This window comes from Meriones unguiculatus, chromosome 14 (assembly GCF_030254825.1).
Source record: "Meriones unguiculatus strain TT.TT164.6M chromosome 14, Bangor_MerUng_6.1, whole genome shotgun sequence".
Lineage (NCBI taxonomy): Eukaryota > Metazoa > Chordata > Mammalia > Rodentia > Muridae > Meriones > Meriones unguiculatus.
In genome coordinates, this window is record NC_083361.1 from 87,339,274 (window position 1) to 87,353,657 (window position 14,384).

The 14,384-nt window shown below is 39.9% G+C and overlaps 1 protein-coding gene and 1 pseudogene across 6 annotated transcripts in view; both read right to left on the reverse strand.

Moving 5' to 3' along the window:
- The window catches only part of Nup98 (nucleoporin 98 and 96 precursor), a 77,562-nt gene that overhangs the window by 20,196 nt on the left and 42,982 nt on the right, over positions 1-14,384 (reverse strand). For all 6 annotated transcript variants that reach the window (XM_060367709.1, XM_021652021.2, XM_021652022.2 and 3 more), the window contains 6 exons: positions 13,128-13,315; positions 10,846-10,962; positions 7,953-8,251; positions 7,176-7,289; positions 6,354-6,492; positions 1,524-1,701 (listed from right to left, as the gene is read on the reverse strand). In XM_060367709.1, the coding sequence (XP_060223692.1) occupies positions 1,524-1,701; positions 6,354-6,492; positions 7,176-7,289; positions 7,953-8,251; positions 10,846-10,962; positions 13,128-13,315 (1,035 nt within the window). The remainder of the gene's footprint in view (positions 1-1,523; positions 1,702-6,353; positions 6,493-7,175; positions 7,290-7,952; positions 8,252-10,845; positions 10,963-13,127; positions 13,316-14,384) is intronic.
- On the reverse strand, positions 1,714-6,346 carry LOC132647276 (small ribosomal subunit protein uS14-like; annotated as a pseudogene).

The following is a 14,384-nucleotide window of genomic DNA, read 5'->3' on the forward strand; positions in this document are numbered from 1 at the left end:
TAAATAAATTTCGAATGATTAAACTAAAAGAAAATGTTAATTAAAGATCAATACAATGATTTTGACATCATTCAGTCTACATAATAGCTGCTCAAAATTAGATGAACATATGCAATATAAAATATATTACAATAAGCTGGGCATGGTGACACAATGTGAGTCCCATCAGAAAGGAGGCAGAGACATGGGAGATTCAAGGCCAGCCAGGTCTACAAAGTGAGTTCCAGGACAGCCAGAGCATAACAGAGAAACCCTGTCTTGAAAATAAAAATTATATTTATATAAAATATTCATCCATACTTAAAATCTGTCTCTCTCCCCCTACCCATATCCATCATTCATCCTTAAAATGCAATCATTCAGGACTGAAGAGCTGGCTCAGTGGTTAAGAGCACTTGTAGTTACAAAGGACCTGTTTGATTCCCAGCAACCACATGGAGGTTCACCACCTCCTTGGGTACTAGGCATTCATGTGGTTCACAGATGTGCATGGAAAACACTCACCTACATAAGATAGCAAAAATAAGAAAGAAAAAAATTTGGCGGCTCGAGCGATGGCTCAGTGGTCAAGAGCACTGGTTGCTCTTCCAGAGGTCCTGAGCAACCACATGGCTGCTCATTACCATCTATATTGAGATCTGATGACGTCTTCTGTTGTGTAGACATATAGGAAGGCAGAGCACTCATATGCATAAATAAAACAAAAAATACATAAAATCCAATCACCCATGAGTTCTGACATATACTACCTGTTTGCTACCTACACAGAGCCTTCAGCTAAATCATCAACCAACCTAGAAGAAGAAACTATTGGGTAAGATTATTCAGAATAAGCAAGCAGCCGACCATGCCATTTTCCAAAGTGTTTGAAAGAAAAAAATGACAGTCAGGGTCAGTAAGACAGGTTTTGATCTCCCAGACTCACATGGTACAGAGAACCAACCTCCCCTAGGTTGTCTTTTAACATCCCTGTGACATTTCTGTACCTACACATTTGCACACGGACACATACAGCTAGGGAGCTGCCTCAGTTGGTTAAATGTCTGCCATGTCATGAGAACCTGAGTTCAGACTTCCCCCCAAACAAGAAGAAGCTGGGCAAGGCCACCACAACTATAATAACTATAATCTCAGCACTGGAGAGGCAGGGGCAATTTTGGGTTCTTGGAGCTAGGTAGCCAGTCAGTTTTCTGAATTAGGGACCTCCAGATTCAGTGAAAGACTACTGCAAACAGTAAGCTGAACTAGGTATAGTAGGCCTTTTAATGCCAACATTATGAGTTCTCTCAGGCAGTTCTCTGGGTTCATGGACAGCCTTTTCTACAAAATAAGCTGCAGGTCAGGCATGGTTACATAGTGAAACTATGCCTCAAACATAAATAAATGCATGAATAAAAAAAAGAGCAACAGAGGAAGATACTTGACATTGATGGCACCATTACATCAACTTTTAAGGAAGACAAAGATTTCTGATAAGTTCATTTCGTGACTCCAAATATTAGAACTCAGTTAATTAACTATACCTTAAACACCCAAGAACCAGTTTCAGGCCGGTACTCCTTGAACTGGGCCCCCTGCTTCCTTGAGACTGCTTCCAATCTCCCCTCGTAGTTGATATCAGCAAGTCGATCTGGACTCTTTATTAAACACCGGGATGTTTTATCTGTTGGCCAAACTCCATCCAACGTAACTTCAGCCTTCCTAAAAAGTATAAATAGGCAAAATGTAAATACGTTATACTTATAAACAGAAATGTAGCCATTATGGAAGCTAGAGTCTTTCTCTGAAAGACTAATGGACAGCTACAATTGTGACCCAGCCACCCTAGCCCTCGTTATATATTTGAAGAACCCCCAAGCATACAAAGGTACTTCCACATCTGTTTATTGCTATACTAGTCACAACGGCCAAGATATGGTACAACCTAGATTTATCAATTTATCTATTCACCATTGGATGAACAGATAAAAGAAGTGGAAATCATGACACTTATAGGAAACAGAGATCATTATATTAATGTAACGCAACATAAGCCAAACTCAAAGACAAATATTCCATGTTTTCTCTCATATACAGAATCTCAATTTAATACATGTATGCACAATGGCAGGCACACACAGTACATAGGTCATGAAACTAGAAAGGGGCCCACAATAGGAGAGGAAGAATCTTAAGGGAGAAGAGAAAAACAGAAGAGAAAAGAATTCATGTAACATGAAAACAGAAGAAAGGATAGGAACCAGCAAGAAGGCAGTGTGAGCAAGAAATAATTTGTATAAAAACAGCACAATGAAATCCCAGCACTCTGCATGATACCTGACTGAATGAGCATCTGGATACGGAAACACGTGAGAACGAAAACAGAGACACCACTTTCGGCAGTAACATATATATAGCTGGGCATAGTGGCCCATGTCATTAACCCTAGCACAGGGGAGGCCAAGGCAGATGGATCTCTGTGAGTTTGAGGCCAGCCTGGTCTACAAAGTGAGTCTAGGAAAACCAGGGCTACACTGAGAAACCCCATCTCAAAAAAACCAAAACCAAAACCAAACAACAACAAAACTGAACAAGACTTACTAGAGATCCAACTAACACTACTGTCAATAGCAAAGATAGGTCTGAGGCTGGGTGTGGGCGTTTATGCCCTGTGATTCCAGCACTCAGGAGAGATGATGCAGAGGCCAGTCTGCAGAGGCCAGTCTCGTCTACAAAGCAAGTTCAGGGTCAGCCTGGGTTACAGAGTGAGACACCACTTCAACAAACAAACAAACAAACAAACAAACAAACCAAGGGGGAGAGGGAGGCTGAAGATGGCTCAATGGTTAAGATCACTGGCTACTCTTTTTTTTTTTTGAAGGACTTCACTTTTTTATTCTTTATGTACACTGGGTAAACAGTCTTGAATAATCCATTAGTCCAATTAACGAAGCCTATTTCCTTCGAGTACTGACAGAAACACTGAAGTCACATATTCAGCCTATATTTCTGGATCAGACCGTGGCAGTTAGAATAGACCAGGAAGGAGCAAGAACCCTGGCTAAACTTCTGAGGGTGACTGCTGTGAGCTGCTGGTGACCCATCTTGCCTTCAGACAGCCAAGGAGAAAAGGGCCACTCCTACAAAAGACTTGGGTTCAGTTCTTGGAACCCAGATGTCATCTCATAGCCATCTGTAATCTTAGTTCCAGGGTATCCAGAAACCATTCTTGGGGCACTGCATGCATACGGTACAAAGACATATATGAGTCAAAACATTCACACACATAAAATAAAAATCAATTTAAACAAACAAAACTAAACTAACAACAACAAGAGGAAGCAATTCCTTAGAAGTATTCTGCAGGTGTTTCAAAACTTGAGTCTTAGAGCTAGAAATGGCTCAATAATTAAGAATGCAAACTGCAGGGGCTTAAAAAAAAAAAAAAAGAGGGGCGTAATGGTTAAGAGCACTGGCTACTATTCCAGAGGACCCGGGCCTCACATGGTACCTTAAAATGGTTTGTAATTTCAGTTCCAGGGATCTCTCCCCCTCTTCTAACCTGAGAACACCAGGCAAGAGTGTAGTGTACAGACGTATGGATGGCTAAAATACCCCCACACATAACAATTTAAAAATAACACAACTTTTAAAAAAGAGCCACATACTGCATTTCTGGATGGGCCCAAGTTTGGCTCCCAGCATCCACATGGAGCAGCTCACAACTGCCTGTAACTCCAGATCCAGAGGGATGCAATGCCTCTTGCCTCCTCTGGGACACACACTCACATGAGTATACATGCACAAACTCAAAAGCACACATAGCTACATAGTGAAAAATAATATTAAAAAAAAATGAGTTTTGTCTCCTAAATACTTAAGAAGCTTAAGAACAAAGCATCACTTCCATCTAAACTAACTAAATTAGTTCTAGAGTCAGACTGCATTTATTTTTCAAGTGTAACAGTATTATCAGTTATTTATAGTCTGCCTTATATGTCCCAAATATTCCATACACGTAATAACAACTGGTAACAGCCACTGGGCTGGAAATGCAGATACTCGAGCCTGCCTAGATGAGCATCTTGAGTCCACAAGAAACAAAAACAATACTTGATTAGCTTTTAAGAAATTATTATTTTGTTTATAGGTGTTTGAGCATGTTAAAAAATAACAGTGAAAAATGATGTAACAGTCATAATGTACCTTCTATCAACAGCATGGTTTTTACCTAGGACAGGGATTTGCATATGGTTACGTAGATTACTTTATGGTAACCAGTTATTTCAGTACTATTAAGAAAAACCACTTTTGGGCAGTGCCAAAGTCATCCTACAAAGCTTCACACATGCTAAGCACATGTTCTACAACTGAGCTAAACCTGGCCCTCTGTTCTGCTTTAAAACAAGGAAATAATGTTCGTCTGTGTTTGTGTGTAAGCATGCATGTGCAAAGGCACCATGGTGTTCATGTTCAGGTCAGAGGACGACTTGTATGAGTTTGTCCCCTCTCATTTCACAAGGCAGGTCCCAAGGACTGAATTAGGGTAACCAGGCTTAGCAGCAGGCTACCTTTAACCACTAAACCGGCTCAGATCTGTCTCATTTTATTGGACACTCTATCCTAGTCCTGTCATGGTAATAAGTTACGTTAAAAAAGTATTAATACTGTTGTATAATCTTTCTCCACGAGACTCCTGTAAATCTGAAACTCTGTCCATTTGCTACGGTTTGAACATGGTGTGTGCACTCCTTAAGCTTCATGTGCTAAAATCCTCATTGTGAAGCAGTAAAACAATGCACACTTGTACTTTTGGGAAGAAATTTGGACTAAAAAGAATCACTACAGTGGAGCCCTCATAACTGAATCCCACTGGCTTTTTAAAGGACAGAAGCAGGCAGTTAGTTACACATTTATACCTGTACTTCCTGTCTCCTGACATGTGGTATCCTATACTTCCTCAGGACTGACAAAAATACCATCCTCAAATGTAGCTGCTTGACCTTGGACCCTCCAAACAAGTGTCCTTTACTGATGACTCACTCAATCTGTGAATTGTGTTATTGGCAATGGAAAATTAATGTATCACTAATTCCCCATTTCTCTTTTGCTGTAGCTCTTTGTCACCATCATTCTACTTCATTTCTATCAATCTGACTTACTCAACTATGAGTAGAAAAATACACTATCTTCTTGTGATTATTTATTTCACTTAGTATAACGTCAAGGTTCATCCAGGCTAAATGCATCAGAATTTCCTTCCTTTTTCTAGTTCTGGTTTTTGGAGACAGATACCTGTTATACAGACCCAAACAGAATGTAAATCATAAAATCTAGGCCAGTTTTAGGAACTTTCTGATTCCAAATTACCTTCATTGGTAATGGAGTAATTCCACATATGCACATGCCACACTTTTAACTGTCAACAATTAAATACAACCCATGAACAAGGATGTAAAATATTTCATGATCACACTGTCAATCATTTTTAAAGATTATTTTATGTGTAGGGTATTTTGCATGTATGCATGCATGTACTCCATTGAGTGTGATATATATATATGTATGTACGTATTGTATTCCACGTATGTATCTGGTATCCACAGAGGCCAGAAGAGATTGGAATCTCCTAGGACCAGAGAGCTACAAAAAGTTGTGTGTTGCTGGGAACACGAATCCAGGTCCTCTAAGAGCAGCGAGTGCTTAACACTGAGCCATTTCTCCAGCCTTCTCCTCTACTCCCAACCTCCAAACAAGGTTTGTACTGGAGTTGCGCAAATGTGAATGCAACCACCCAACTCTAAGTCATTCAGAGAAGGATGGACACAGTGGTACACGACTGTAATTACAGCACTCTGGAGGCTGAAGCAGTACTGCCACGAATCAAGCCAGGGCTAGGGTCCAAGGCATATGGGGCTACAGTGTGAGACCTTGTCCACCCTCCAACCCACCTCAAGAAATACATGGCAATAACATGCCTAAAACAAAAGTTAAGTTTCAAACTAAAAATGTTAAATATGCCAGCAGCACAAGACAAACAAGAGGAAACAGAAAAACAAAACCCCGCTCTGGAGCTGGCACTCAATGGTAGACTGATTTTAAACATGTATGAGGCCCTGGTTTAATCCCTAGCTCTGAAAAGCAAAACTTAACAACGGCAAAAGAAAATTTCCAGCGTTGAAAAGTTTCTGAAATTAGCACTTAGACATGTTACCACTAGAGAAAAGTTAACAAGCCCTAAAGTCACAGTGCATCATTACCACTTACACTTTCAAATAGAAGTAGAAAAACAGTAATTATATTTTACAGCCACAGAGTTAACAGAGAAAAATTCCAATTAGCTGGGTATTTTCTATATGTAAATAAATCCATACCTATTTAACCCTTCACCCACAGGTGGCTTCTGGTTATCGTCTACGTAGACAATAACTTCTTTCCTTCGGATATGCACAATATCATCCAAATTAAGATTTGTCAAATTAACATCTCCTTCAAAATAGATTGAGCCATACCCTAAAATTCAGAGCAAATGGTTAAAATAGAGCCTTCATGAAGGAGCAAAAGCCTCTTTTAATCTGTAGTGATTAGCAAGGACGAGGATACAACCTCTAATATCAGTATTTTAAACCTTCCAGAAATTCTTGGAGTGAATTCCTTTTATCCGTCAAGAATTAGAAGTCCTGCCTCCTAAATGTGGCAAGAATGGGGAAGAGGAATGGCATTACATTGTTATCAGATGGTAACACCTCTAGCTTACATTTCTGCTCTCTTCAAATCTGCCAAGTATCTGCAGGGCTGCTCTGTGAACAACTTGGTTCCTAGTCTGTTAGGTAAATTAAAATACCTGAGCCCATGTAAAACACAGTATCATAAAGTTAAGTTTATTAAAAAAAAAATCTAATAATTTAATAGTATGACATCAAACCAAAGTATTAATCAAACTTAGTATACCTTCAAGTTTCAGTAATTATGAGAGAGTATAATGAGATAAGAGAGTACCAGACTCAAATAGGTCTGTCTAAGGCCCAAATTCTACATGTCTCTAGTCTGCTGTGCTTTGTTACTTGTCAAAGTTTCTATTATTCCAAACCAGGGAAGAACCAAATACAGGAAAAAACACCCTAAAATCAGGAGCACCCTTCATTACATAAGCAATGTGCAATCTCTGAGTTACTGTACCCTCCACACACACTCACCTTTGCGACCAATGGTGAAGTCAGAAACAATGCATTCCCCCTTCTCATTGGTAATTTTAGCAAGGTCGTCCATGGACGGAATAGTATAGTAGCCAACTTTTGTGAGAACAATGCCTGTGAGCAAAAGAAGAGACTGTGATTACCCTTGGGTACACGGCTCTCAGCAGTGCTCATTTTACCTTCATAGAGATTGGTTTGTTCTAGGAAACAAATTGTTTTTTTTGCTTTGACTTTTGTTGAGACAGGTTCTCCTGCATCAGTCTGGTCCTGAACTTACTACGAAGGTAAGACCTCGAGCTTCTGGGCCTCTTGCCTCTACCTACTGAGCACTAAGCTTGGGGTGCAGAGGCAGAAGGCTCACTCTAAGTGCGGGGAAGGCATAAGTAAGACCCTGACTCCACACCCCAAATATAAAAACAAAAACATTTTAACTTTAATGAAGTCTCCCTAACTTTGCCTAACCTAAAATTTGTAGATTTTATTTGCCATAGAGCCCTCTTCTTTGAGTTTCCCTATGGAGCCTTGGCTGCCCTGGCCTCACTTTGTAGGCCATGCTGGCTCAAACGCACAAAGATCTGCCTGCCTCTGCCTCCCGAGTGCCCACACAATACACTATGGTAAGGTCTTCCTAATGAGCGATCAACTGGAATTCACAAAGTTAGGTAGACAGGACAGGCTCTAAGGCTTTACGAGTAGGCTCTTTTGACCACATCATTATAATTAAAGACAACAAACTTAAACTATTTCTAAAGTATTAAAAAAATATGTGAATCTGACCTGCTGGATGTATATGGTAAGTATTATTTTCTATCTCTTCTCGGTCATCTTGCAATGACTCATCATGGAAAGACGTTTCTTCACTGCTTCCTTCAAGTCCATTGCGCAAAGCAGCACGCATGTTCAAAGCAACAATGGTATCTTCCACACTGCTGCTGCTGTTATTTTTGTTTCCGGCACTATCTGGGGTTTGAGGAATGGGCTTGGCAATAGGATTAGTGTAAAAACGTGATACAAGAGAGTCATCATCTCCATCCTGCTGATGGTTCTCATCAACAGGTTTGGTCAGGAAGCTATATCTGAAAAAGGAGAAAAAAAATACCTTAGTCCTTGGCAACAATAATGACAACGACAGCAGTTAATCTCCATTAAGTATCTGACCTTACTCTGGATGATTCAATAAACTTAAAATTGATCCTTATAGTAATTGTGTGAAAGAGGATGTAACTTTTTTCTATAATTTATTTTAAAAAAAATGGACCAAAAACATAATCTTGCATAATATCACAAAGTTATGAGTACTATCTACATCTCAAGTTTTAAAACAAAAAAAATCTTTGGCTGGAGATCCGGCTCAGTGGTCAAGAGCATGTACTGCTTTTATAGAGGATGTGGGTTCAATTCCTAGCACCCACAAGGTGGCTCACAACTGTTTGTTTGTAACTCTGCTTATAGGGGATGAGAACCCCTCAAGCCCCCGAAGACATCAGGCATACAAGTATACACACATCCACACACAGAAAATAAACAAACAAACCCAGGGAAATCAAGCTCTGGATTTCATGGTCTTAACAGCTTATTTTCAAAGGAATGAAATCAGCCCCCTCCCCCCTTTCTCACTCTGTGGGTATTTTCAAACTTAGGTCGCCAGGCTTGATGAGAAAAAGTCTTTATTATATTCCCTTAGCCATCTTACCAGCCTTGACTTTGACTAAATCTTTGATTAAAACAAAAACAAAAAGGACTTGCTACAATGTGGAAATAAATTATTAGTGGTTAAAGTCAATGTAGAACACTGAAAGAAAGCTGGGCTGGAGATGGCTCAGCACTTATGAGCACTGACTGCTCTTCCAGAGACCCAGGATCTGATCCCTGGCGCTCAGCGCTTGGACTCCAGCTCCAGGGGACCCGACAGCTTCTTATGCCTCTGCAGGTACTGCATTGCACACTGTGCACAAATACTGCAGGCAAAACACTCATATACATAATTCAAAATCTCAAAATTTAAATTTGAATTTGTAAGTACAAGAAGTTTGGAAGTATTTGAATGAAATATCAAGTGCAAAAAACAAACAAACAAACAAAAAAAAACAAAAACCAAAAAACCCAAAACCTCAATTATTCTGAATAAAGGAATACCAAATAATCTCTGTATGTTCACTAATGGAGAATAACTAAATTGTCTTACATTCACCACAATGACCAGGAAACCTGAATGACCCAAGGTCAATCCCTAACGTCCACTTCGTGGAAAGGAAGGACAGCCCTCTAACCCTGAATCATTAGTGCACACCACCATCACTGGCTGTTTATTCATTCATTTGTTTGTTTGTTTGAGACAGGGTCACTCTTCACAGCCCTGGCTGTCCTAGAGCTCCCTATGTAGACCAGGCTGGCCTCACACTCACAGAGACCCACCTGCCTCTGCCTCCCAAGTGCTGGGATTACAGGCGTGCACCACTATGCCTTTTTTTTTTTAAAGATTTACTAATTTTATATTTTTGAGTGTTTTGTCTATATGAATGTATATGTGCGTGCAGAGATTAAAAATGGCACCAGATCCTCAGGAATGGTAGTTACAGTTGTGATCCACCACAAAGGTGCTGAGAACCAAACTCGGGTCCCCTGCAGGAGCAAAAAATGTTCTTAATGACTGAGTCACCTTTCTGGGCCCCCATTTACTCAATCTTGTAATGATTTATTTTTATTGTGTGTGTATGAGTGTGCATAGATGGTCAGAAAGGGGTGGTGGATGCCCTGGAACCAGTTAGGGGTGGTTGTGAGTCACCATGCGGATGTTAGGAAGGCAACCCAGTCCTTTGCAAGAGCAGCCAGTGACTGTAACGGCTGAGCCATTGTGTCAGCCCCGTTTCATTTTTTTATGTGGGTCACTGGGCTCAATTAAGTCCTTGTATTTTTAAGACAAGCACTTTAATTTCTCCAGCAGCTCCTATGTAAATTTCTAAAGTGGAAAACCTAAGTCAAATAAAAAAAATAATTTTTATTTTTTTTATTTATTTTGAGACAGGGTTTCTCTATGTAGTACTGGCTGTCATGAGTCACTTTGTAGACCAGGGTGGCCTCAAACTCAGAGATCTAACCGCTTCTGCCTTCTAAGTGCTGGGATTAAAGGGGTGCACCACCACCGGTTGGCTTATAGATTTTTTCAATTACATATACGGCTGTGTGAATGTGTGCCATGTGTGTGGGCCAAGAGAAAAAGAACAAAAGAGGCTGCTGGATCCCAGTTGTGAGCACCCAACATGGATGCTAGAAACCAAACTCCAATTCTCTGGAAGAACAAGTATTGTTAACTGCAGAGCCATCTCTTTTGCCCTAAAATTAGACTACTAAAGACTGATGTGTGTGTGTACTTTTACTTGTTTATATTGTGTATACTGATTTTACCTGATTAAAATGGGTATCATTTTAATAATCATCACCGACTAACTATAATTAATAGAAGTGCTTGCTAAAACTGTCCCAAAAACATACATAAGGATCACAGAGTAGTTCTGAAGAAATTATCAGAGCTCCAATAATTTTAAGATTTAAGGTACTCAAGAAGTAATAACATAACATCACATCTATATAACATTCATCAATCTTTATCAGGTTTAAAAAACAAACCAGAAATATTATCAGAAATACCTTCAAACAGAATTCAGCTTACCTCTCTCCATTTTCTGGATACTCAGATGGTGAAGCTAGATCTTCTGACTCATGATTAACAGGAGAAAAGAGATTGCTATTGTTTAGATTTTTCAAAACCAACTTCTTGATGCTCTTTCTAAAAAAAGAGACCAAAACAAATAGAAAAACATTAAGGTGTATACAAGTATACCAGACATTATTTTAAAAACTCAAGGCCAAAACAGCACTCTTGTATACCCTACACTCATCTAATAAGTTGCATGTGTAAAATTTTTAGGGGCATAATCACAACATACAGCCTCAAAAATACTGCACTTGTTTTGAACAATAAAGCTGAGAAGATGCATAGTAAAGTGAAAAAGATCCTGGATGGTGGGTGCACGGCATGCACTTTTAATCCCAGCATTGAGGAGGCGGAGCGGAGGCGGGGGGGGGGGGGGAGGGGGAGGGGAAGGGGCGGAGGCAGAGGCGGAGGCAGAGGGGCAGAGGGGCAGAGGCAGAGGCAGGCAATCTCTGTGAGTTGGAGCCAAGCCTGGTCTACATATCGTAGCATAGCCAGGACTTCACAGAGAGACCCTACTAATTTACCCACACATGGAAAACATACTTTTCCTTAGGGGACCCCGAGTTTGATTCCTAGCTCCTATCACAAAAGGCTACTCACAACTATCCCTGGACTCATAGGGCTCCATCTTCAGAACGCATGGTTTCTACTTGAAGTTCCTACCTTGTTTATTTTCTGCCCTGACTTTCCTCAACGATGAAAAGTGTAAGCAGGACGTGTAAGCCAAATAAATACTTTCCTTTCCTAAGCTGCTTCTGGTCAGTGTTTGACCAGAGCAACAGAATGGGAAGCAGAACAAGGCTCTGTTTAACTACTCAGCACCATGCTATGAAACACATATGAACACATTGTCCTTGCTTTCAAAAAACAAAACAAAAACAAAAAAACCCACTCACAACAAGAAACATAAAACCATCCTTTCTATCTTTTGTGAAAAAGAAATTTCTTTATTAGGGATGTGTGTGTGTGTGTGTGTGTGTGTGTGTGTGAAGTATGCACACGTATGTATACAGGTACCCCGGCAATGTAGAAGCCAGAGGTGGGCCTTAGATATCCTGCTTTACCATTTCCTACCTCATTTTGTTTAGACAGGCTCTTTCACATATCTTAGAAGTAAGCAAACAGACAAGAAAATGCCAGCAGCCCTCCTGGACCACTATGACGCATAGATTATAGACAGGTATGTGGCCTTGTTTTGGCTTCTTACGTGGGTGCTGGGACTTTGAATTCAAGTCCCCATGCTTGTGCAAATAGCCTTACCCACTGTACCATCTCCCCAGTTCTTAACCCATATTTCAAAAGAAACATGTTTAGCTTTATTTATGTGTATGTTTTGCTTGTGCACACCTGGTGCCCAAAGGAGATCAGAAGACAATTTTGGATCCTTTGAAACTAGAGCTAAAGATGTTTGTAAGACACCACAAAGTTGCTAAGAACTGAACTCAGGTCCTCTGCAAGAGCAATGGGTGCTCTAAACCATGGAGCCACCACTCCAGTCCCCAGCTCCTACTCCTTTTTTTATTTTTATTTTTTTCAAAACAGGGCTCCTCTATGTAGCCCTGGCTGCCCTGGAACTTGTTCCAAAGACCAGGCTGGCCCTAGAACACAGGTACCCAGCTGCCTCTGCTTCCTGAGTGTTGGGACTAAAGGTGTTCACCACCGCCCCCAGCTTTTCCCAACTCATATTTTTAAGAAAAGAAGCTGTGATAAACTTACCATTCACAAACAAAGAATTATAAGCAATGAACTAAAACAAAACCTACTCTTTTCAGATTGGAAAAAAAAAAAGTTTGTGTGCCTGCCTGTGTCTGTCTAGCTACATATCTAAAATAAGCAGCCCAGAAATGAAATTGGCTATCTCTTCATATCAAGAACCTGGTATGTAATTTTCTTCACACCCTTTCCCAGGAACATCTCGGCATTCTACTCTAAGGTATCCTTTATGTGGATTCTTCTATGGTTAGCAATGACTCTTCCATATTCCTTCCAGTTTTATTTCTTTCTAATTATTCTATTGTTGGGTTCTATATCCAAAAACAATTCTTATGTGAGAAATTATTTGAGTTATAAATAAAAAGGTAATTTCATAAAAATAAAATAAAATCATGAACACATAAAACTGAATCCTAGTCATCAAAATATTTATTTTACTTGAGAATTATTAAAATAGCTTTTATTGCTTAAATAAAAATATTATTTTGTTCAACAACAACAACAAAAAAAACAAAAAAACTCACTTGGGCATGAATGCTCCGTTGGCTAAGGATGGTTCATCGTCATCCAGCCCATCAAAGAGATGTGATTTGGCTGTACCTGTTGTTTGCAAAGCCTTTGGCCTGACTCTGGTGGCAGGGCGAGGTGTAAGTTTATAATGAGTAGGTGTAGTAAGAGCCTTCTGAGCTGCTGGATTGGTTGGTTTCAGTCTCTGAAAAAGAAAAAAACAAGCAAACTTGGTGGCTTACATCTTTAAACCTAGCATTTGGTAGACTAAGGTAGGAAGACTATTCCCTACTCAAGGCCATCCTGGTTCCACAGAAGTCCAGACTTGTCCTGTCTATGTAACAAGGCATAGTTTCACTGTCTCAAAAAACCAAAAGCAAAAACACAAGCACCGAGGGATGTTGCAGTTTATTTCCAATGTATGGCACTAATCTTAATCAGAAAACCAAACCCAGCCTAGTGACTCACATCCTATTCTTCCCATCACCCTTTTATTTTGAGACAGGGCTTCTCTATACAGCTTTGTCTGCCTGTAACCTGCTATGCAGACCAGGACGGCCTTTAACTCAGAAAAACATCTGCCTCTGTCTCTCACATCTGTAGATTAAAGGTATACACCACTATATACTTTTAATGTCATCTTCTTGGAAGTATTAGTTCGTGCCTTAAACCAAGGACATGTGTACATGAAATGGAGCCTCTGCAGCTGCCTAGATTCTGATTATTAATACTAGGGTCAGACATTTGAAACATCTATTTTCCTACAGAGTTGGTATTTGTATTTATTTACCCATCTTTCCAGTTCCCACTTAAATTGACTTGTCAAACATCTTTTTTAAAAAAATTTCAGCCAGGCAGTCGTGTTGCTTGTCTTCAATCCCAGGACTTGGGAGACAGAGGCAGACAAATCTCTGTGAGTTCCAGTACAGCCAATGGCTATACAGAGAAAATAAAAAACCCCGAAACATTTAGTTCATGAGGATGTCTGTTCCTGTGCAAGTGTATGTCAGGCAGGGAAAAAGGAGGCCAGAAAAGGGCCCTGCATTCAGGCCCCTGCAAGAGCAGTAAACACAACTGAGCCTCCTCCAGCCTCTGCTCTAACAGCCTTCAAGATGCAACTGATAAAACAGATTTGAAAAGTTCTTTACAAACAAAGATATACAAGTGTATGTACATATACACTTTTAATATGTTCTGTACATTTTATGCCTATAAAACATCACTAGCATGCAGCAGTTTAAATTTATTATAAAACAAGCATGACTACTTATACT